Genomic DNA, 25,231 nt, shown 5'->3' on the forward strand with positions numbered 1-25,231 from the left:
TTTTTTTTTTTAAAGATTTTATTTGTTTATTTGAGAGAGAATGAGATAGAGAGAGAGCATGAGAGGGGGGAGGGTCAGAGGGAGAAGCAGACTCCCTGACGAGCAGGGAGCCCGATGCGGGACTCCATCCCGGAACTCCAGGATCATGACCTGAGCCAAAGGCAGTCGCTTAACCAACTGAGCCACCCAGGCGTCCCAACCTCTTGTCTCTCTTGACACCATGTCACCCTCTTGCAGTTAATGACACTCTAATTAAAAACAGGCTCGCCTGCTCCTATCCTTTTACATTCTGTTCCATTTATGACCAGCATTTCAGATGGCTTTTTGAACCTGTCTGGATGTTCACTGCAAACTCATTAACTATGCATATCTGGAAAGATTTTCCCCATGACACTACATTCTTCTATAACCCTCAGAGAAAGTTAGTATATAACTTAGCTAAGGCTTTAAAATATGCTATGCCTTCAGCAGGCTAGAATAGTCCTTTTGGAGCCTTTCTGCTCTAGTGGGTAAATTCACATTCAATCAATTTCTGAAAATACATGTTCGGTTGCCAATGGGCTCGTGTTTTGATATGCAGCTTATAATATGCAGTTAATGGGCAGGAACTGCTCATGGGGAGCTATTTTGGCCTGTCAAACATTTTTCAAGCCTTGGTAATCTATTGATTAAATCTGTATTCATACATTTTTATGAATTCATGAGTTTCATAAGATTCAAGAGACCATAACCTATGGTAAAAATCACCTGTCAATTAGAAAAAAAAAAACAAAATCGAAGCTGTTCTGAAACTATACTAGAACCATGAGAAGAATCAGGGTGGAATGCAGTTTCCCATAATTTAAGAAAAGACAATTTGAGGGGAAAATCTGTGCTAAAGCAATTGAAGCAATTGTTCCCAGGCTAATGCTTTATCTTACATGCTACTATCCAGGACTAGATTTTATAGCCAGACTCTTTAGTCCAGAAAAGGATTACTTAAAACTATATAGTATTGAAAGAAAAGAAGAAGATAGATAGATAGATAGATAGATAGATAGACAGACAGACAGAGGCCAGATCATTGGTTGGAATTTTAACATTGGTAAGGAAAAATTCAATACTAAGAACGATTACCATTCAGAGAACCATCCATATTTTCAAGGTATTTGTCAAAACTATTATGTTTACATAGAGAATTCGTGTATGTTTACAACACACATAACTGAAAAATAAAATTAACTATCCTCATTATCCTCAGCTCCAGAGGTAGAATCAAAGAAAGGAGAGGAGTGTAATTAACCAGGGTCACTTCGCAAGTTAGGGTCCTAAATACACGGCTTCTGTTGGGGCACGGGATGGAGGGTGAGTCAGTAATCTTGCCTAGGAAACCTGGCAGAGAGGCACTGCCAAAGGAATGTGCCAGCATTCTGTTTAGAGCTGGCCCTGAGACCAAAGCTGGTGAAAGTGGGCTTCCTCTCAGCGGCCCATGAAATATAATTACGTATTAGTCATGAATCAGGTACTTCTTCTAAAATGCTCTTTCCTGAAAATTTCCATTTGAAATATTATGGATGGAGCTTAAAAAATGGGGACTCAGGCTTTTCCGGCATGGGCACTGTTCCCTGTTGACCATCACCCATCGCTACACAGTCTCATTTTGTTTCCGTTCACGTTCTGTTGATTCACTTGTCTGCTCATGAGACACCAGGGGCCACCAGAATAAACAATGGAGTAGAGCTATTGGGGAGTTGAGAAGAAACTTCCTTATATGGCCACATACCTGCTGCCCTGAATATTCAGCCATGGCATTGCTTTCTAGTCAAGCCCAGGGAGAGGGCACAGTGAACAAGAAGACACAGGTAAGAACTTACAACATAAGCAAGGTGTGACCTGGTGATCACGGCTGTGCTTTTCCTAGCAACGGTAATGCTCCGCGAGGCACCAGCAGCCAGCTGAGGCCCCTGGGCCTCCGACAGGGACACCGCCACTTTCACTTCCACAGTCGTCGTGGACGTGCCATCTGTGACTGAGATCTCCATGCTGTCTTCCCGGGCAGGGGAGCCATCGTGTAGATACTGCAGAACATTTTTCTCAATATCTTCATATGTGAAAGTGTCACCTTTAGAGAATAAAACAAATTGCAAAACCAATCACTTCTGGGAATAACGCTTTTCATGTATATAACACCTTTGTACTCAGGATTTCAAAGTACATATAGGATCATAAACTCTGGGAGTTGTAAGTTAATTAGTCCAACCACCCACCCAACATAGGATTCCCTTTACGCCATTCTTGAAAAGGGGTTATATAGCCTGTCCTTCAACACGTCTCAAGGTGGGAGGCTCCCTGTTTTACAAGGCAGCTAATTCCACTGGAGATAGCTCTAATTTTGTTTATGTTCTTAATCATAGTGAGCTCAAATCTGCTTCTGTAAGGTCCAGTCATCATTCTTAGTTCTAGAGAATAAAGGCCAAGCCTCTATTCTTTAGGATAACCTAGTCTTGGATCTAATCTTGACACTGAAATTTTTAGGAAAAAGTTAAGAAAATAAATCATGCTTGATGAATCTGTAGAGACCTTTGTTTTAGGTGAAAATATAAGGCTTTTCTAAATTAAAAAATATCTAAAAATTTAAAAACATACTTGAAGTTAGAAATCCAAACTTTGCAGGTCTAGAGTACTAATTTGTGATAGATTTCATAGGTGTGTGAAAGAAGTCTCAAGGTCATATAACTTTGGGAAAAATAGGTTTAAACAAAATTTAAAACTAAAACTTTCTTGAACTGCAGGATTTATTAATTTTAGAATCTTCAATGTAGAAATATTAAAGCATTCCAAAATTGTTTGGTCATGGAACCCCCCCTTTTTTTTAAAATTTTATTTTTATTATGTTATGTTAATCACCATACATTACATCATTAGTTTTTGATGTAGTGTTCCATGGTCATGGAACCCTTTTTATAAGAAATGCCTCTTAGTGTCATGGGCCCCAAGGATTCCAGAGAGTACAATTGAAGAATTGGTCTTCTTGGATGTTCTACTCAACTCTATTTCCTGACAGATTATTGGCTCTAATAATTGGTGTTATGAATGAGACTAAAGAATTTATTCATTTTCTGTCTTTGTCTTCTAAGCCTTCTCTTTTGACACTGTGTTATTGTGATTTACTGGTGCTAGTGGTATTGTGCTTCAAAAAAAGTCATAAAACTAATGTTTTATAAACATCTTTAGATAGTATATATTAGTTACACAAATATAGGTAAGGAAACTGGGTTCTGACTGGTAATGCTCCTTAAATAGTTCCCTTAGGATGCTAGAAATTTATTCTGATGATATTTCTTGTGTTTGGTAAATTTTTAAAAATCTGCCTTTGTGACTCCCAAATGCCTATTGGTTGTTATTCAAATTCTATCTAACTTCAAGGTCAAAGACTTGCCCCCCCTCTCTCTGCAGGGATATTCAAAAGAATGCACTATTACATGCCTATTAGGAATTATATAAAGGTTTTGAGAAAGTACACATTGTTGAAATAAGCATATAGCATCCCAAAGTGACTACTTTGAAAGAGATAATATTCACTTTGATATATACGGGCTAACTATTAAACAATTAGATTTAGCTGTATTCCTTGTGCTTTTCTATACTTTCTAAACAATCAACATGTATTATTTTTCTATAATTGGAGAAAGTACAAGAAATATTATTTTGGAAAGCTGGTCACATGACCTACCACAGTGTTACATCACAAAGAGACTACTTAAAAAAATGTGTTTCATTTTTTATGGATGAAGATACATGCAGTTTATGCTATCAGATTTTCAGTGCTAAAAATACTGTGAAGATTAACATAGCAAACTAAGGAAGACAAATTCATCTCCATAACCACAAGAAAGCGGCACCTGACACTTCGTATGAGGTTGTTCTAAATGCATTTACTCCAGATAAATCAACCGATTTCGACTAATTTCACCTACAACTTGAGGAAACAGCCTCATTGTTTTGGGTTGTGGGTGGTGGCGCAGAGAAAGAAGTCCCAACTATTTCAGCCAATGGACTAAGAGCTAAAGGTTTTTCCTTTCTAAGTATCTCCTCATAGTTTGTCCCACAGAGTTGCTTTACTTCTTGTCTGAGACATAAAACTGTAGAGCAAGAAACCCTCCGAGCAGGCCAATAACAGAGGAAGCAGCTACCTGTGGCCATGGGCCCTTGGAACTCAGCTGTGTACTTAAGGAGCACACCATGCTCTGGAGGTTTCCGGAGCTCAAAGAAGAGTTCTTCAGGTGCTATCTCGGTATCTCTTGCTGCCAGCTGAAGTCCTGTAGTCAGGAACAAATCATGGTGAGAGGATGTGTACATTAAAAACTGTATGCCCTGCCTACATTAAAGCTTCAGAGCAGGCTGGAAGCCACGCTGTGGGCAATCTGATGGTTATAAGAAGGCACTGTTGAATTCCAGTCAACCACAGAAGAGTGAAAACGGATGATACAGTCAATTCCCAAATTACAAGTAGTTAACTTACTTCCAAAAGTTAACTTATAAGTAGGTAGTTCTGAATTAAGAACACCTTTCCATACAAATGAGGGCACGGAAGCCGACATATAGGTCAGTCCAGTTTTCCAGAAAATCCTCCCAGAAACTGTTTTTGCTTTTCATTATTTATTCCCTTCTTTTTCTGAATCTACAGAAGAGCCAAGTTGTTTTAACAATGGCTGCTAGGGCCATCACAGAAGTGAGAAAGAATAGGGTGGAGCGACAGTCGTCTTTGTATATGTGGCTTGTTTAGAAATTGGATGACAATTAATTTCAGGCCAATACTTAAGGGTAGAAACTGGATAAGGATCTGTAGAGCACAACTAACAAAAATCACAACATCCACTGTTTGCTTTTAAAATGTATTTGGTGAAAGAATAAAGAAACTCCTAAAGAGTAAGTACACTAAGAGGTAAATAAAATTACGTACAGAATAACCGGGCCAATGCATCACAACTTCTGAAGGTTACTGTGATCTGTCATTTCTCCGGTTACTCTTTACCTTCTAAACAGAAAACAAGGGCAGTCGCTGAAACTGCTCCCCTCCCTTCTCGTCTCTGCTCTCCTTTGTTAATTTTATATTTTAGCGACGGCAACAAATCAAACTCCTGAAGGCTGGAAAATACATTCTGTGTTGTATTCCATCACTGAACACTGGCCTCGGAAAGCTCTATTTCCTTCTCTCTGTGCTGCTTCTATTTGCATGGAAATGGGCAGAGGGAAGGGTATAGGTGAGAACACATATACCTTTTGGAAGAAGAGGTCACTCTTTCTGGGCAACCATCAAGAGGTTTAAACAGGGACTGCTGCTGAAATACGGTTCCATTTCCAAAGGCACGTTTCTTTTAGGCTCAGTTCCTACCTATAGCAGTGCTGCCTCCTGGGCTGACCTCAAGCAGGGGAGCTGTGACCCGGAACGCCGGCAGGTGCTGATCAGTGGGAAGCAAATGAATGGTGAGGACCATCTCCGGACTTGTGTGAGCTCCATCTGAAACTAGAAAGGACAAACACACACATGCACATCAATGTGTAGTCTGGTCACCATCAGGCTGCTTCCATAAATATGTAGCCAGAAGCTTTTTTAGATTACCTTAACACTTTGAAGAGATGCTTACAAATGGAAAATGTAAGCAAGCAAGGAAGATACTGTGAGCTATTCTCATAAAGCTTTTTCTACTGGATAATGAAAAGGCTAAAGGACCATAATAACTAAGTCATTCTAAGAAGCAAGTTTCACAACAAGGTGATACTGGTAAATGTTAGTGGAAAGGATAGTAATATAAAATCTATACTCTTAGATGATGCTGATAAAGACTTTTATTTGTGGGGAGTGCCTGGGTGGCTGAATCAATTAAGCGTCTGCCTTCAGCTCAGGCCATCATCTCAGGATCCTGGGATCGAGCCCCGCATCGGACTCCCTGCTCAGCGGAGAGTCTGCTTTTCCCTCTCCCTCTGCCACTCTCCCTGCTTGTGCTCGCTTTCTCTCAAATAAATAAATAAATAAATAAATCTAAAAATAAAATTAAAAGACTTTTATTTATGGAATTATTTTTTGATTTATTCTCATGTTTTGGAAAAATATTTTCTTTCAAGAGATCTCGTTTAGAAATGACACATCTATGTCTTATGAGGAAATAACTTTTTAAAAAGGACAGAAAATACCCACACAAGTATCTCGGATGGCATTTGTTGGGAAGAAGCAGACTCATTTGTTTTTTACCTGATCATTATACACATTGCAATAAATGGAAGATACCTTTGTGAATAGAACAATGACTTTAAGATTTTATTTCCCTGGATTTTATCTGACATCCAAGTGAACACTGATCACCTGAGGGAAATGAAAGCAGAACTGTCTGGTGCTTAACTCTGATTTCCACCTTCCCATACCTTAAAACACGTTCCCTTCTCTAAAAGCCAGGTTTAGAAGAACATCTGTACCCCCAATTCACCAATGTGTTTATTTGTAGTGGCTACTGAGAAAACTCTCCTGTTGGTTATTTTAAATGTGTAATATGCTTGCATATGGACTGGTTTCCTTCGACATTTTCTTCTGGACTTAGTAGCAAGTCCATAGGAAGCTGACATCTTCTTACGCAAAGTAAAGCACTGCTCAGTGACTGCTGGTAATGATACCATTTGGGTTTTAGATTTGTTTTTTCCTTGAGAACAGATCTGAAAGATATGCCTAGATTTTATCAGGTACACTCCATGTCCTAGAGCAGTCCAGAAATAGCCCTCCCGAAGGAGAGGAGACATTACCCCTGCGAATGAAGGTTTTAAGGCTCTGGTCATTCGGCCAAATATCACAATTATTGCCCCTGCTCCTTTGTTTATGCCCAATCTCCTCTCTGGATCATCAAAGATAGGGACAGACAATTCCTAACTTTTGGGGGCTTGGGGGACAAACATATGAACTTTTCCATAAATTTCAGCGGATTCCAATTCTCTGAGGCCTCTGGAATCTAAGTTAAGAACACCTACCTTAAATAAAAATTACAATTGTGAGATATAATTTTACTTTTTTAAACGTTTTACATTGATTTCACTTTTAAGTTCGGGGAGAGCCTCAGGGAGCAGTCAACATCCTCACTTTTGCAGAAGAGGGAGGGAAAGGCCCCGAAACTTAAGAGCTTCAGTAAATATCACACAGCTGTTGGGGAGACCAAGGTGTATCTATCCCTCTGGGAGTAAATGGAAGAAAGCTATTTTCTGGTACATATTTTATAACTAGAAAATGTATCAGTGGGGTGCAGAGTTTTGTAAGCAAATATAAGAACTTAAAATCAAAATGTTAGCAATTACATGTCTAGCTGCCCCTTTAAGCAACGTTTCTGATTTCTCTGAGAAACAGTCAGATGGCCTCTTTGGGTCAGAGACCTCCTGCGAGCACCATTTGCCTCGTGTATTTTCCTTGCTCAGGATGGCTCTGCAGAGCATCTGGGCTTATTTTGAAGCAGGCAGGTCAGGAATATCAGCTTTCCTTCTCGTCTTAGCTGATTAACCGAATGAGCTGTTCTCCCTCATTCTATGGGTTAATGTCAGGGCTCAGGCTTGTTGCCACCTTAGTTCATTATGTGCCCAATTTAAAATTTTCTCTTACAAAACTCAGCTAAAGGAGATGGCTTCTTACCAGTTTCCAAATTTTTTTTCTCCTTAAAAAAAGGGAACCTCTTATACCCTTCACAACAATTAACTCAAAATGGATCATGGACCTACATGTAAAATGCAAAACTATAAAACTCCTATAAGACAACAGAGGAGAAAACTTAGATGACCTTGGGAATGGTGATGCCTCTTTAGATAGAAACACAAAAGACATGATCCATGAAAGAAATCACTGATAAGCTGGACTTCATTAAAATTAAAAACTTCTGCTCTGTGAAAGACAATGTCAAGAGTATGAAAGGACAAGCCATAAACTGGAAGAAAATATTTTCAAAAGACCCATCTGATACAGGATTTTTATTCAAAATATACAAAGAACTCATAAAACTCAACAGTAAAAAAAGAGCCCAATTAAAAAATGGGCCAAAGACCTTAACAGATACTTCACCAAAGATACACAGATGGCAAATAAACACATGAGAAGATGCTCCTCATCATATGTCAGCAGAGACATGGAAATTAAAACAATTATAAGATGCCATTACGCACCAATTAAAATTGCCAAAATCTGGAATACTGACAACACCAAATGCTGGTGAGGATGTGGAGCAAAAGGAACTCTCATACATTGCTGGTGGGAATGCAAAATGGTACATCCCTTTGGAAGACAGCTTGGCTTTTTTTTAAAAAAAAACTAAATATACTCTTATCATATGATACAGCAATTGCACTCTTTGGTATTTACCCAAAGGAGTTGAAAACTTAGGTCCACATAAAACCTGCACACAGATGTTTATAACAGCTTTATTTACAATTGCTAAAACTTGGAAGCAACCAAAATGTCCTTTAGTAAATGAATGGATAAAATAAACTGTGGTACTTCTAGACAATGGAATGTTATTCAGCACTAAAAAGAAATGAGCTGCTAAGCCATAAAAAGATACAGAAGAATCCTAAATGCATATTGCTAAGTGAAATAAGCCAATCTGAAAAGACTCCATACTATATGACTCTTACTCTATGACATTCTGGAAAAGACAAAACTATGGAAGACAATAAAAAGAATAGTGGCTGCCAAAGGTGGGAAGTGGGGCTAGGAGAAGAATAGGTAGAACAGGGAGGATTTTTAGGATAGTGAAAATACTCTATGATATTATAATGATGGATAAAAGTCATTATCCACTGGTCAAAACCCATAGAATGTACAACACCAAGAATGAACCCTAGAGTAAACTACAGACTTTGGTTGATTATGACATGTCAGTGTAGGTTCATCCTTAGTAAAAAATGTACCATTCTGGTGAGTGATATTGACAAGGGGAGAAGCTATGCTATGCACGTATGCGTGTGTGGGGGCAGGGTAAATGGGGAAATCTCTGTACCTTACTCTCAATTTTTTTGTAAACCTGAAAGTGCTCTAAAAAAATTAAATCTTTAAAACAATTTTTTAAAAAAATTCACTCAACAACAAAAAAAAAAAAAAAAGAAAAGAAAAGAAAAAGAAAGAGAAAGAAAGAAACCTCAGGCAGAAATAAGATAAATTAATTTGAGGTCAGCCCAACATCTATTTCCTCTACCCTGTATAATAGGTTCAAGGATCATTTAACTTAAAGTCCCGGAGAAGTTTAATAGTTAACCCCTTCACCTATTCAAGCTTTCAGGTAAAAGTTGAGGCTTGGAAACCAAACAGGCACTATTATGACACTTGTTTTTCATGACCAACACATATACAGACCAGACTAAATTAAATATCCCACGCTCCATGTCAGAAACTTGTATTTAAATCTTGGCTCTACTGTTTACCAGGACTGGAAATTTGAGCAGATTACTTACTCTAATGACCCTTAATTTCCCCAGCTTTAAAATGCTAAAAATAATACCCATCCTTACAGTCTTGTTACAAGGATTAAATAAGACAATTTGTACTGCAAATTGCTTTGTAAAATGTAAAATACCATGTAATCTGTTGTATATTATTACTGATTGTATGAATTAACTAGAAGTCTATCACTGGAGATGAGCTGATACTGGGTTCACATCAATAATAATACAACACTCAAAAAAGAAATAATAAGGCAGCCAAATTGGAAAGGAAGAAGTAAAACTGTCACTATTTGCAGACGACATATCATATACAGAAAACCCTAGATGTCACCAAAAACTATTAGAACTAATAAACAAATTTAGTAAAGCTGTAGGATACAAAATCATACAAAAATCTGTTGCATTTCTATGCCCCAATAATAAGCTCTTAAAGATGTTAAGAAAATAATCCCATTTACAACTGCATCAAAAAAAATGAAATACCTAGGAATAAATTTAACCAAGGAGGTGAAGGACCTGTGCTTAGAACTATAAGATACTGATGAAAGAAATCAAAGAAGACACAAATAAATCTAAAAATATTCCATGCTCATGGATTAGAAGAATTAATATTGTCAAAATGTCCATAACAACCAACGCAATCTACACATTCTACACAATCCCATCAAATTTCCAATGGCATTTTTCACAGAAATAGGACAAATGATTCTAATTTTGTATGAAACTACAAAAGACCCAGAAAAGATAAAGCAATCATGAGAAAGAAGAATAAAGCTGGAGGCATCATGCTCTCTCATTCCAAACTGTATTACAAAGCTATAGTAATCAAAACAGCATAATATTAGCATAAAAACAGATCAATAGAGATCAATAGAATAGAGAGCCCAGAAATAAACACACACATATATATATATAGTCAATTAATTAATGACAAAGGAGCCAAGAATATACAATGGAGAAAGAACAGTGTCTTCAATACATGGTGTTGAGAAAACTGACAGCCACATGCAAATGAAGGAAACGGTACCATTATCTTACACTACACACAAAAAATAACTCAAAATGGATTAAATACTTGAATATAAGACCTGAAACCATAAAACTCCTAGAAGAAAACAAAGGTGGAAGCTCCTTGATATCAGCCTTGGGGATGTTTTTTTTTGGATTTGAAACCAAAAGCAAAAATAAACAAGTGGGACTACATCACACTAAAAAGTTTTGCACAGCAAAGAACACCATCAACAAAATGAAAAGGCAAACTACCAAATGGGGGGAAGTATTTGCAAATTATGTATCTGATAAGTTAATATCCAAAATATATAAAGAACTCATACAACTCGATAGCAAAAAACCCAAACAATCCAATTAAAAAATGAGCAGGAGATCTGAATAATCATTTTTCTAAAGAAGACATACAGATGGCCAACAGGTACATGAAAAGATGCTCAACATCACTAATCATCAGGGAAATGCAAACCAAAACCACAATGAGATATCACCTCACACCTGGACAAAGAAACAAAGGGACAAGAAAAAACAAGTGTTGGCTAGGATGTGGAGAAAAGAGAACCCCTGGGCACTGTTGGAGGGAATATAAACTAGTACAGCCTCTATAGAAAATAGTATGAAGGTTCCACAAAAAATTAAAAACAGAAATACTACATGATCCAGCAATTCCTCTTCTAGGTTATCCAAAGAAAATGAACACACATTGGGAGCCTGGGTGGCTCAGTCAGTTAAGCATCTGCCTTCAGCTCAGGTCATGATCCCAGGGTCCTGGGATTGAGTCCTACATCGGGCACACTGCTCAGTGGGGAGCCTGCTTCTCCCTCTCTTTCTGCCCCTCCCCCATCCCCCCAGCAGTGCTCTCTCTCTCAAATAAATAAATAAATTCTTAAAAAAAAAAAGAAAAATGAAAATGAAAACTCTAATTTGAAAAGATATATGCACCCCCATGTTTATTGAAGCATTATTGACAATAACCATGACATGGAAGCAACCTAAGTGTCCATCGACAAATGAACAGATAATGAAATATTACTCAGTGATAAAAAAGAAGAAAATCTTGCCATTTGTAATGACACACATGGACCTTGAGGGCATTATGCTAAATGAAACAGGTCAGACAGAAAAAGCAAATACCATATGATCTCATTGATTTGTGGGATCTAAAATAAACAAACAAGCAAACAAACAAAAAACCCAAGCTCAGAACTACAGAGGACAACAGATTGGTGGTTGTCAGAGGTGGGGTGGGGGTGGGGGGGCCTGAAATGGGTGAAGGGAGCCAAAAGGTACAAACTTCTAGTTATAACTAAGTCATAGCGATGTAATGTACAGCATGGCAACTATAGTTAATAATATAGTATTGCATTAGGGAGACAGTAAATGTAAAAGTTGTAAGAAAAAATAATTTGTAACTATATATGGTGACTGATGGTAACTAGACTTATTGTTGTGATCATTTTGCACTATACACAAATATGGAATCATTATGTTGTACACCTGAAACTAATAAGATGTTATATGTCAAATTTGTTATATGTCAGATGTCAATTTCATCTCAATTAAAAAAAAAAAACAATGACACAACAATGAAATTTATTGTTGATTCAAGTGTGATTCTTAATCCTCAGAGAAGGAGAGAAGATCTGGGAGTTTGAGGGAGATGACTTTCTCTCCAACCAAAATTTATCCTACATGAAATATAACAGGACATAAGGGTGGCTGATTCCAATGGAACAGTCAACCCCAGCTAATCAGCAGTTTAAGGATGCTGTTTACAGCCAGCCATAGACCTAAACAAGAAAGCTTGTCCCTCTGTTGTCCCACAGGGGTGCCAGGTCTGACTGTGCTTCTGCCCCCTGGCACTCAGCTTCTACGGCACTGTGAACTAAAGCTGGGATGCTGGGGTCTTCCACACACAGCTTTCATTTCTCTCCAGTAGCAAGGCATTCAAGGAAAGGCTCACTTCAAGACTCTATACAACCACGATCCATTAGCTGAGTGTCACATAGGAATGACGGTGCCAATCATTGTTCTGGGAGCTTTACATATGTATGATTATTAGTTATTATCCCAACTGATGAGTGAGGCAGGCCGGCATAGAGAGGTTAAGAAAATTTCTCAGAGCAGGCTGACCCCCAGGGCAGTCTGGATCCAAAGGCTAAGATCTTAACCACTATTACCTTTTTTTCATAGATACTGGGACTGTTTGAAATGGGGCTTAACACTAATCTTTGGAATACTTGATGGCTTATTTTTTTCTATGAATACAAAGTTAAGCTATTACTACTTAACTAGTCATGTGACTATTTCAGAAAAGCTTGTCTTATATAACTTTTAAGCAGTTCTTAGAAAATAGTGCAAGCAATGATGAAGGGAACAAAAAGCAAGGACTAATAAGGAAATTTTCATTTTCTAATAAAATTGCTATTAAAGTCTTTACCTGTGAAGTGAAATTTCACCGATTCTGGGAGACCTGAAATAGAAAAGAGAAAACCAACATACTGGTAAGCATTCTGGGGTCAGAAATAGATAGAGAAGTTACAAAATATAGGGCAGAGGTTAGAAAAGTAAAGGATGTTTTCATCTAAATTACTATGGTTTAAGGAAAGATCACCAGGTCTTTTGTTAATGTTATATTGAATTTAATGGTGCCAACACTAATTTTAAGTAACAAAAAGAACCGCAGAGTAGAATAATTTTATATCCCAGTAGTTAGAATGATTTATAATACATTCATTCAGATCCCATTTTATTAGTACATAAAATCCTACAAATCGGTGAATGTGGGTGATGTTGTATATCACTGACAGGCTCTCTGGTAGGTCAATTCCATTGTAGAATTGAGTGATGCCTGGGACATTGATTTACACGCTGTAACGATGTGAGAGATTTATTTCACAGCATTTATCCCATAGATTATACAGGACAGGACTCTGCTCTCTCTAAAAAGGCTCTAGGAACTTAGTCGAGTGTAATAGATACGGAAATAACTTCAGCCATGGCTGACATGTTTTCTTTCCCTCTAATCCCAGGATATCCTGAGTTTCTTTGTAAAGTAGGTCTTTTAAAGTAGGGGTTAGAGAACCATGAACATTTTCATGGGCTATTAGTTACCCAGTTACCAAACACTGGGGATCCTCCTTAGAGAGGAGGCCTACACCCACATTTCGATATTTTCAAAGAAGAGTTAATCATTTTCTGGACAATTGCATTTATATATATAATGGAAAATATTACTTTAAATGTTTTCTATAATTTAAGATGTAACTCTAAAATTATTTAACCTAGGGGCGTCTGGGTAGCTCAGTCGTTGAGAGTCTGCCTTAGGCTCAGGCTATGATCCCAGGGTCCTGGGATTGAGTCCCACATCGGGCTCCCTGCTCCGCAGGAAGCCTGCTTCTCCCTCTCCCACTGCCCCTGCTTGTGTTCCCTCTCTCACTGTGTCTCTCTCTGTCAAATAAATAAATAAAATCTTAAAAAAAAAAATTATTTAACCCATGTTCAACTTACCGTGAGAAATCACCAGCTGTTCTGTATGAATAAAGCTACTATATAAAAATAATATTCCATATAATGTTATGTGGTACATACATCTTAAAGATCATAAGGAAACAGGCTTCAAGATTTATAGAATCATTCCAAGGCACAGAAGTATTTAGGTGTAGGGACTCAAAACTCTTGCATTCCAGTCAGCAGCTTTGATTACTGGGTCAAGGGGAGAGATAAGGGGTAGCAAAGATTAACTATTGTGGCTTAGTGGAAGGCCACAAAATGGCTCGAATTAGAAACCCAGTTATTCGGGACACCTGGGTGGCTCAGTTGGTTGAGTGGCTTTCAGATGGAGAAAGTCTGAGTGTCTCCCTTCGGATCAGGTCATGATCCCAGGGTCCTGGGATCAAGCCCAGATTGGCTCCCTGCTCAGCAGGGAGCCTGCTTCTCCCTCTGCCTGCCACTCCCCCTGCTTGTGCACTGTCTCTGACAAATAATAAATAAAATCTTAAAAAGAAAAAAAAAAAGAAATCCAGTTATTCTTTTGTTCAGTCTTCTCTCTTTAAAAAAGGTGGCTTTTGTCAAATCCCGGCCCAACAGGTTGCATTCTCCATTTCTGTGTGGGACCTTCCCTGTGGTAGTGCGGGATGCTTCTCACTAGATTCCCCTCACCCACAGCCCTGGCCTCCTCCTCAAATCCGCCCACATCACTGCAGTCAAAGAGTTCTTTATGAAAGGCCATCTCCCCAGATCTTAAAACCTCCACTGGGTTCCTATTGTTCTCGGGATAAAGATCCAAATCCTGACAGGCTTACAGGGCCCCTGAGGTCTGGCCTCTATCTCTTCCTCCAGACTCATCTCTGTTCTGCTCAACCTTCTACATTCCAGACATGGACTTTTTTTTTTTAATCCCCAGAATGTCACGTTCTCTCCCTCCTCAGGGCCTCTGCCCATGGGCTGTGCGCCCTTCCTTGGGAAATGTTCTCCCAAGTATCCCAAGAGGCACATTTAGGCTGATTAGCATCTACCCATCCCTCCACTGTCAATACCTCCCTGGGGCAGCCTCCATTGAACCCTTAGTCTCGGGCAGTCTTGTTACTTCTAATTCCACCACTGAACAATTTTCTTTCTCTCCAGAGCTCTTCTCTTAGTCTACAATTAAACACTCATTACTGGGATTATTTCTCAAACTCTGTCTCCATACCTAGGTCCCAAAACTCACCAAGAAAAGGATTCATGCCTCTTTTTGTTCACCACTATAATCTCCAAGACCTCAGAGCCAGATAGGAGGCACAAAATAAAGATTTATTGAAAGCATGCCTGCATGCATGAATAAATGAAAAAAAAAAATTATGAACTGAGCCCAAACTACATATTGGTCCACAAGTCTCAAGCGATTTTCAACAGGATATAAAGCACTGTCACTAAGCTGTCCAGGACAACGGGAAGAGTTAGGGATAACCTGCCATGAGGATCCCCAGAGAGCAATCTGGGTGCCTCAAAATAGAGAAGAAGGCATTACCAGCGAAGGAGAAGGCCATGATCTCCTGGAGGTGGGGAGCTGCAGGGGGAGGACGGTACATGATTTTGCCCTGGTTAATATCTTCCTGTGTGAAATACCGGATGGGAGAGTGAGGCTGGTCCCTGTGTTCGATGATTCCTGGGGAGGAAGAGACTCAGCATCAGCATCAACAGTAATTCTGATGGTTGACTGAATGACCGGGGCCATAAACCTGCCTTTCCCACTGGTGGGAGTCTTTTATCCTTCAAGAACAATTGCTCTCTGGTTTCTCTTATCGTACCATTCTCCATTCATTCAAGAAAAAGGCAAATCTGAAACCCAAACAGACTTTAATAGGATCTTTTAAAAAATGTTTAATTGAATTATAGTTGACAGACAATATATTAGTTTCAGGTGTACAACTTAGTGATTTGACAATTGTATACATTATGAAATGCTCCCCACGATAAGTATAGTTACCATCTGTCACCATACAAATTTATCACAGTATTATTGACTAGATTCCTTATGCTGTTTTTTTCATTCTTGTGACTTATTTATTCTATAACTGGAAGTTTGTACCTCTTAATCCCCTTCACCTATTTTGCCCATCCCCCAACCTACCACCCCTCTGGCAACTACTAGTTTATTCTTTGTATTTATGAGTCTGTTTTTGTGTGTTTGTTCATTTGTTTTATTTTGTAGATTCACATATAAATGAAAGCATATGGTTATTTGTCTTTCTCCATCTGACTTATTTCACTTAGTATAATATCCTCCAGGTCCAATTCATGTTGTCACGAATGGCAAGATTTCATTCTTTTATGGTTGACTAACATCCCAGTGCATAAATACACCACATCTTCTTTATTCGTTCATCTACTGATAGACACTGAGGTTGCTTCCCTATCTTGGCTATTGTAAGTAATGCTGCAATAATTATAAAGTTGCATATGTCTTTTTGAATTACTATTTTTGCTTTCTTTGGGTAAATACCCAGTTATTCGATCATATAGTAGTTCTATTTTTAATTTTTTTGAGAAACCTCCATACTGTTTTTCACAGTGACTGCACCAGTTTATATTCCTGCCAACAGTGCACAAAGGTTCTCTTTTCCCCACATCTTCGCCAACACTTGTAATGTCTTGCCTTTTTGATACTAGCCATTCTGGCTGGTGCGAGGTAATATCTCATTCTGGTTTCGATTTTCATTTTCCTGACGATGAGTGATGTTGAGCCTCTTTTCATGTGTGAAACCCAAATAGATTTTTGACTAGAAGTCACTGACTATAATCAATAGTAAGACACAAACTACTACCCCTAATATAGCTTAGACTAGGTAATTCTCTACAAGTCATAGACACTTTACCATAATTATGAGATTCTTTCAATTGAGTTTAAGTTCAAAGGTCAAGGTTGCTGAGAAAATGACATAGACTGGGCTCCTGGTGAGGCTATAATGAGAGTTTTCTCAATTTACCCTTTCCTTCAGAAACTCCTCAGTCTCTGATAATCTTTGGCAATAGTAACATGGATCATGATTATTATAAGAATTGGATTTGCAATGATAACTCTGTGATAAATGCTTTAGAGGCCGCAAATTTACCTATCATTTCTAAATTCTGTAGGTACAGAAATAATGCTCTGATCACCTTTCATGTCCTATCAACTCTTTCAAAGAAGGACACATGTGAGAGTTGATGTTGAACTAATTCAGGTTCTGAGGGGTTGAGAGACCTATAGTCATTCTCCAGAAGACAGCCCAGGCTGCTGGACGAAGAGAACTCCACCTCTACCCTGGCTATGTAAGGAGAACGGCTCTTGCTGTGACTTAGCAGATTTAGAAAAAGGGAAGGATAACTTTTAGGTGTTTAATTTCTCTGGACTTTATCAAAAGGGTAATATAATTTAATTTTTAGACATTTATTTCTCCTGGGGGATTTGATCGTGTGAAAGGCTTACATCCAGGGCAATGGTTGGTGTTGGGAGGGCAGCATCAGATTCAGGAGCAGAACTGTCTTAATAGAAGCTAATCTCCTTTCCATGAGGGATAGCCACACCTCTGTTAGGGATAGGGTTATTAGTTAAGCCCAAAGTTCAGCTATCTAAAAGATGAAGACTGATGGCAGAGGCCCACCTCCCCTCTCTGCTGACTGTGGTTTCACATTTTCATTTTTCCTCGGTGCAGGAGGAGTGACTTATCCAAAGGGGAAAGGAATGGAGTGTGTGTGGCTCAGCCTGTTCTGCACTCGCTGGCAGAGCTCCTAGTCCTGAGCACATGCTCATTCTCATTCTTGTCTGTTTACCTCTCATAACCTCACTAGGGCAGGGTCTGTCCCTACAGACTGTGTTTGTGTCTGTCCCGTTCTGCCTGTGCATGGGAGGGGCGGCTCAATCCAGTGAGTCAAGTTATATGCACACCATGTTCTCCAGCACAGCTCTGTCCTACCAAAGCTGACACACTCATCTCCATCTGTCTGACCACAGTGTCTCTTTCTCAATTGGTCCTAAATTCAGAACAGGGGAACAAAGGGTATGAATAATTCTTACTCCTAAATCCTCAACAAGTACTTGCAGACAAAACTCCAGGGTCTGAACATAGGTCAACAATTAGAAGACAATAGCATCACTCAAAAGATCATTTACTGCACATCTTACCTTGATTTGGATGCAGAGGTAAAGTGATATTGTAGATAACCTTTCCGCTTGGCCTCTCAGAGTTTACAAAGGAGAGGGAATGAGGCTGAATCACAGTGAGGCCATCTTCCCGAGCCTAAACAACATTGAAGGAGGAGGAAGAACAAATAGTGTGATGAAAACAAAAGCCAGAGGCAAAAACAAACCTTATTAAAAAAGCAAAACAAAACAAAACAAAAACAAAAACCCCCCTCACTTTGGGCTTTTAAATTAGTTACAGCAAATTTTTTTCTGAAAGCTCAGAAGAAGGACCTGGTCTCTTGCATTGCAGATTTGTCTTGGCCTTAAGAACCTCACAGAGTCATAGAATCTTCTTCCAGTTTTCTTGTACTCTCCTCTCCCCTGCGCTCTGCCCCCAGGTTTGTGTTGGTGCATACCGTGGGCATCCCAGTATGATCACTTTTCCCTCGGGGGAACTCGCAGTGGTACACATTTGAACATGAGCCATCACAGTTGGCTGTCCTACTGTTCTGCTATTCACAGTGGGGTCACTACATCTCTGCTCCGATTTAATGGGCTAAGGTTGTATCTGGTAAGAAGCCCTCCCTAACCGCACCCACCCCCCAGCTTTGCTAATGGGAACTCTGATGTTTTCAAAGGGCCAAAGATGAACTCATCTCAAACATCAAAAGAGGCTCATCATTTGAATTCAGAGGTTTAAGAATTATTTATTAAAGCACATAAAACTAGTCCATGGTTTCTTTGTCTCCACTGTACTATTGAAAAGGACTAGATACTGCTTTTCTCTTCTAGCCCTCAGTATCCAATGAAGGGGTCAAGCAAAATTAATCAAAAGGCCAATGTGTCCATATTTTTTTACTGTCCCTTCACTTGTATATAGCCACAACTCACCAACAGTGACAACACTCAAAGGGTGGGGGGATTTCGGATCCCATGACCAGGCATAACAGTGAGCTGGGGACAGCAGCAAAAACACGGAGTGGAGATGAGAAAAGGGAAAAGAAGTGTGGGCACGGGCCCCCTGCCTGGGTCACATATGCTGTTAACAAGACAGAACAAAAATATCCGGCTCATTGCAGGCTCTTCCTAAGTGACCCCTGAAGGGTTAGAGTTTGACACGCTCTCCCGCTCTTTGAAGCTCTGCTTTTTCAGAAGGAATTTCCCCATTTAGGAAAGGATTAAGTAGGGCTCAGTAATTCTCATGGAGAAGGGCGTGGTGTTCTTCCTTTTAACCGTGAAAAGATTGAAGGTTGCAGTTGCTTTGTAAGTGTCCTGAAGGCACACTTGTCCTGGGGAGAGACAGCATTTACAGGTTAGGACAACCCCCCTATTGTAAAGAGTCATATTTCAGGCCACTGCTCAGGTCTGGAATGTAATGAGTAAGGAAAATAAGAATTACGAATAGCAGTTGGTCTCTCACCCTAAAATAAAACAAGTAAGGACAACAAATTAAAAATCTATGCCCTGTGGAAGGTGTTTATAGCCTACACATGCGTGCACACACCTACAATGTGTACATGTGCGGGCACAGCCACATGGACAGAAAAGTGCCAACTCAGTACCACCACCTTTTCATCTCAAAGCCATCAGAGTATCTGAAAATTCTCAGGGTATTATGAGATATTTTTGAAAATCTAGATGCCCCTAAAATAACAAAGCAATAAGAAGCGGGAGTGGACAGAGGAGCACGGATAAAGGGAAATACATGCCAGCCAAGATAACATATTTTATTACGGCATGTATTGACACTATTTCCCTACTAATAGAAATAGGCACGAGGCAGGAACAGTAAGGACTTGACTCCCTGAAGAAAGCAGTATTGAGTCTGACATATTCCAAAGTTCCATCAATTTTAATATTGGCTATTTGGAATGTTCAATATTTATCAATTAAACATAGTAAGAAATGAAAGATTAAATTTCATAGAAATCATCATGGAAGACGCTTTTTTATTAAAATATCTGTCAACAAACGAAAATTACAGAATAATGTTTGTCACAATAACCATGTTACCTCTGAATGTATCTGGACTCCAATTGCTTCTCCCCACCGCCACTCTCGCCACCCTGCCGGGAGCCACAATCTCACCTGATCACCAGGACGGCCTCCCAAAAGCTCTCCTGCCCCCCACTACAGTCTACTTCAGTGCAACAGCCAGCCAGAAAAGGAGGTTCAACCTGTGTGGCTCATCGCCTAGTAACGGCTCTCCATTTCACCCAGAAAAAAACCGAAGTCCCTGCAACGGCCCATGAGGACTTACAAGATCTGCCCCAACTCCTCCCTCTCCCCGCCTCCCTGCCCCCAACACACACACTTGGCACATCTGTGAGTTTGAGATTGCCCTCACATTCAATCCCTCTACTCCAGCCATAATGGCTTCCTTGCTGCTCCTTGAACATCTAAGCACGCTCCCAACTGGATTTGTTCAAACACGTGGTTTCCTGGGCCTGGAATGCTTCTCTTTCAGGTATCTGCATGACTCTCTTCCTCACCTCCTACAAGTCTTTCTTTAAACATCATCGTTTTAATAAAGCTCAGCTCATTTACAACTACAATCTGGGTGCGTCTCCCCTCTCCCCTGCTGTTCCCACCACCACATTTCTGATCCCCTTGACCTTGATCTACTTTTTGTTTTACCGTAATACTTTTCACTCACATGCAATATATGAGTTATTTATTTGATTTATTACTTATTGTCGATTCCCTCCTGCCCCACCAAGAGAATGGAAACTCCATGAGAACATGGATTTTTGTTTGTTCATGGATGGATCCCAAGCACCTAGCACATGGAAGTGCTCAATAAAAATTTGTTGAGTGAATGAAAAATATCACTATGAACAGATTAAGCTAAGAAGTAAAATAATGAAAATACTTTTATAGCAACTTAATTAAAAAAATATTTTTCATCATCTTTCAATGTCTTCTAAAGAGGGGCAAACACTTCAACATGTAAGCCTTAGCAAAGTGTGTGTGTAACTTAAATCTTTAGAATCCCAGGTCAGGATTTATAAACAACATTATCATTTCAGCCTCCATTAAAAGAAAGACCACTTTCACCTGTTGACTGTCATATTACCAAAGCAGCAAAGCCCATGGCTGGCCTCAGAAATTAAACACACATGAAAAATAAGATGAGTAAAAGGGGGTTCTACAAGAAATCATCCTCTCACATAGTTTGGTTAGGACAACAAAATTAATTCACTCACATATTCATGTAGCAACTATTTAGTCAGAACCTACTCTGGGCAAGGTACCAAGCAAAGAGCTGTGGGAGATGCAAGATGAATCAGATATAGACTCTTTCCTCAAGGATTTCCAGTTTTTAGTAAGGGAAGTTCATAAACAACTCCAATGTAGAAACTGCTAAGCAGTGCGAAAGGCTCAGATAAAGCACAGCAGGAATTCCAAGAACAAAGAAACATTTCCAGAAATTGCAGATAATAATTTTATTAGTGTTTGAAAAGGTCTCAAGAAAAAACATGGACACATAAGCCCACAGCCATAAAACAAATACAGCATGCCCAGACTTGAGTCTATAGGACAAAAGAGATCAGCTGTTCCAACTGAATCCCTGCTAATCCCAATAACAGTAGTTTTAAGAGAACTCTTCTTACAGCGATCACTCTGGAAACAAATGGAACTAGGAAGGCTTATGCAAGGCCTTTCTCTCAAGTGGTGACCTTGGGCAACCCACCTCTGAGTACCACAACCATCTGAAAAAGGAAGTAATAAATATTCTTTCGCATTAAGAGATAAGAGAATTTATTTCCCCTTTAAGAGAAGAATTGGAAATATCATATTCAAAGTCTGTGTGTATACCCATATGATTAATATATTTGAATTTGAAGGTGATAAAGTTTAGGGAATTATTAGCTGTTTGAAAGTAGGTCTGAAAATGATTTAGTCAACAGATATTTACTAAGCAACTACTTTTATATGAGGCATTGTGTTAGATGCTGAGGAAGATACCAAGATTAATTAAAGCTTTTGTCCTTAAGGCTCTTCTAAGTCAAATGGTGGATGATTACTTGGAAAACTGAGTTGATGTAAATCTATTAACTTATTTGCTGAATCTCACACTATGCTATGCTATTTATTGGTAAATATGCATGTTTACAGATCTCCTTGCCCAAATTTGATATATATCCTAAATGTATACATCTCACATGTTTATATATATATATATACACACCTTATAATATTATTCATATGTGTACACATCTTATACATGTATGTATGCACATAATTCTTATGGAACACTACAAAACAAAATCATAAGATACCATTTAGAGGATCGGATTGGATGAAGAAGAGCATTATAGAAAGGCCACAGAACAAATTTCCCTTTACGCACGTATCTGTTTATGTTGCTTTTTACTCTATGCAATCTTCCTGGGGAATCTCAGGCCCGAGGATTAAACCACTACTTGCCATTAATGATTCTCAGAGGTTTATCTCCCACAGAGAATATCTACTAACCTTCTGCCAGCCCTTAATAGGCACATCCTTTATAAGTGCATCCCACTGAACTCATCATGGCCTCCACCTCTCCCCCTCCCCCTAGGGTCCCCATACAGTCTCGATCTCAATGAATGGCATCTCAACATATTCAGAAACTGGGCTGTTTTACCCTCTTCCTATACCCAGTTGACCACTATGGCTCTAAATATCTTTTAATCTCTCCCCCCCCCCTTTTTTTTTTTTACCATCTTAACCACTTTTAAGTGCAGAGTACAGTAGTGTTAACTATATACACATTGTTGTGGAACAGATGTCTAGAACTTTTTCATCTTACAAAACTGAAACTCTATATCCACTGAACAAAATTAACTCACCATTTCCCTCTCCCTACCTCTACCCCCCACCCCTGCAGGGGCAACTACCTTTCCACTTTCTGTTTCTAAAAGTGTTACTACTTTAGATCGCTCACATAAGTGGAATCATGCAGTATTTGTCCTTTCGTGACTGGCTTATTTCACTTAGGATGTCCTTAAGGTTCATACATCCTGTAGCATGGCAGGATTTCCTTCTTCTTTAAGATTGAATAATATTCCGTTGTTGTATATAACACAATTTCTTTATCTATTTATCACCTGAAGGACATTTAAGATGCTTCTGCCTCTCAGCCATGATGTATAATGCTGGATTATACATGACTGTGCCAGTGTCTCTTTGAGATTTCACTAACTCTTAATCCTTATTGCCACTGCATGCGGTTTATGCTACCAACCCTTCTTGTTCTAGATGACTGTAACAGCCTGTTTCTTGGCCTCCTGGTTCTCTGTCTGGACCCCATGTGGGGTGTTCTTTACACTACAGACAGAATGATCTTCCTAAATTAAAAATCTGATCATGCTCCCTCTCTGCTATGAATCTTTCAGCATCCTACTTGCCCAAAAACGTTCGTTCAGGACAAAACGGAAACTCTTCATCTTATCTGTAAGGTCCTCTATGATCTGACTCTCATTTCTTATTTCTTTTTCACCTAGGGATTTACGCTCTGGCCAACTGAACTCTCTGTAATTCCTCAAACATGTCATGTTCTCCTGTGTCTCTCACTTTTTTCACCTGCTGCTCATCTGCCTGGAATGAATTTCTCTCTATTTGTAGTCTAGATAAATGGGGTTTCAAGTGTGGCGAGTAGAGCAGAAGCAACAGTATCACCTGGGAACTTGTTAGACATGCAAATTCTCAGCCCTTAGACCAGGTCTCCTAAATTAGAAAACCCTGGGGTGGGCTCCAGCGATCTGTGATCTAACAAACCCTACAGGTGGTCCTAAGGCAGGCTAAAATTTGAGACTATGCTCTAGAGATCATTTACACTTCAACCAGCTCAGTTCACTTCCAAGAGGAAGCCCTCCATGACCTCCCCCACGCTCCACTGGACTAGGTGTCTCTCTGTTTGCTTCCATATTGTGACTCTGCTTGCGTATCATATCATAGCACTCATCATGTATTGTCATTGCCTCCTTATTTGCTTGTTTTAGACTCTAAGTTGCTTGAGAATAGAGACTGTGTTTTGTAGTCACTGAATCTCCAATGTGTTTCACAGCACATGGGATAAATTAGTGTTTATTTGAATGACTGGAGAGGTGGACTCCTACCCTTAAACACATATATGGATATACCATATATGTATTTAGCATATACGTTCATAATGTTGTGTGCTTAGGTGAGTCCCAATCACTGAATAGAAAATGTGTTTCTGTCACAGATTGCAAGTATATCCTATAGTAATGGCCGCGATTAATGTCAAAAGAAATACAAACTGTGTATATTTTAAGGAATAAAAGAGTGGGCTAATCACATTTTACAGTAAACTCACCTTTGTGATATCCTAAACTAGACAAGACAGATCTAATCTACAAACATGCAACCTGAGACCCTAAAGGTTAAGTAACTTGAGAAGTCTCTAGAGGTCCACAACAACATAGTGGGAACAGTGCCATCTTCATTGGCTCCTGGCCCATTTTTTCCCTCTAAACTCAAAATAACACTGCATTAGCATTTGGCAAGAAATGTGTATGCACATTTTTCTTTACACTTTACAGAAAATTCTGATCCAAGTTCCTCCAGTCAAAATGATGAATTATAGACTTTATAGTGCTGCTGAATTATGATTTCTTTAAATTATGGTTTATGGTGGAAATGCCGATACCAGCTATTCATTAAAAACTTTCTGTTTCCCCCTGTATGTCTCTGTCATGCCCCAGACCCATAATTTCTAAAACTATAGCTGCTCTCTTTGTTGTGGCTCAGGGCTGATACACTACTTTGGAGTGTAATTATGTGGGCACTAACTAAAATGTGAATCCTTAATGATTAATTTACAAGGTCTTATATGCTTGTGGCTCTGTCTAGAACAAGGGTTCTGGCTTTACATACCCCCTGGATATGGGGTTACAGTGGAGCTGCTAAATGTCTGAACTAAGCTTCATGTACTAATTTAGCTGTCACCTTACTTCAAACCTTTCCATGTGCTCACACTCCTTCTTCCTACACAGCACTCAAGACCTTCTGTGATCTAGCTCACGAACCTCCACATCCTCACTACTCCTCCTCTGCCTCCCTAAGTTCTCCAGTCTTATTGATCTGTTTGCAATTTTCCCAACCATCACATTGTCTTTCATC

The 25,231-nt window shown here is 39.2% G+C and overlaps 1 protein-coding gene across 1 annotated transcript in view; it reads right to left on the reverse strand.

The window, feature by feature from the left end:
• Positions 1-25,231, reverse strand: part of FRAS1 (Fraser extracellular matrix complex subunit 1) — a 394,684-nt gene that overhangs the window by 81,185 nt on the left and 288,268 nt on the right. Inside the window, exons 33-39 of the mRNA XM_081813142.1 lie at positions 18,101-18,215; positions 15,464-15,601; positions 12,893-12,925; positions 5,375-5,506; positions 4,173-4,298; positions 1,784-2,101; positions 1,506-1,525 (exon numbers count right to left, since the gene is read on the reverse strand). Coding sequence (XP_081669268.1) covers positions 1,506-1,525; positions 1,784-2,101; positions 4,173-4,298; positions 5,375-5,506; positions 12,893-12,925; positions 15,464-15,601; positions 18,101-18,215 — 882 coding nt within the window. The remainder of the gene's footprint in view (positions 1-1,505; positions 1,526-1,783; positions 2,102-4,172; positions 4,299-5,374; positions 5,507-12,892; positions 12,926-15,463; positions 15,602-18,100; positions 18,216-25,231) is intronic.

This window comes from Leptonychotes weddellii, chromosome 2, assembly GCF_054177405.1.
Source record: "Leptonychotes weddellii isolate Sample4059 chromosome 2, ASM5417740v2, whole genome shotgun sequence".
Classification (NCBI taxonomy): Eukaryota; Metazoa; Chordata; class Mammalia; order Carnivora; family Phocidae; genus Leptonychotes; species Leptonychotes weddellii.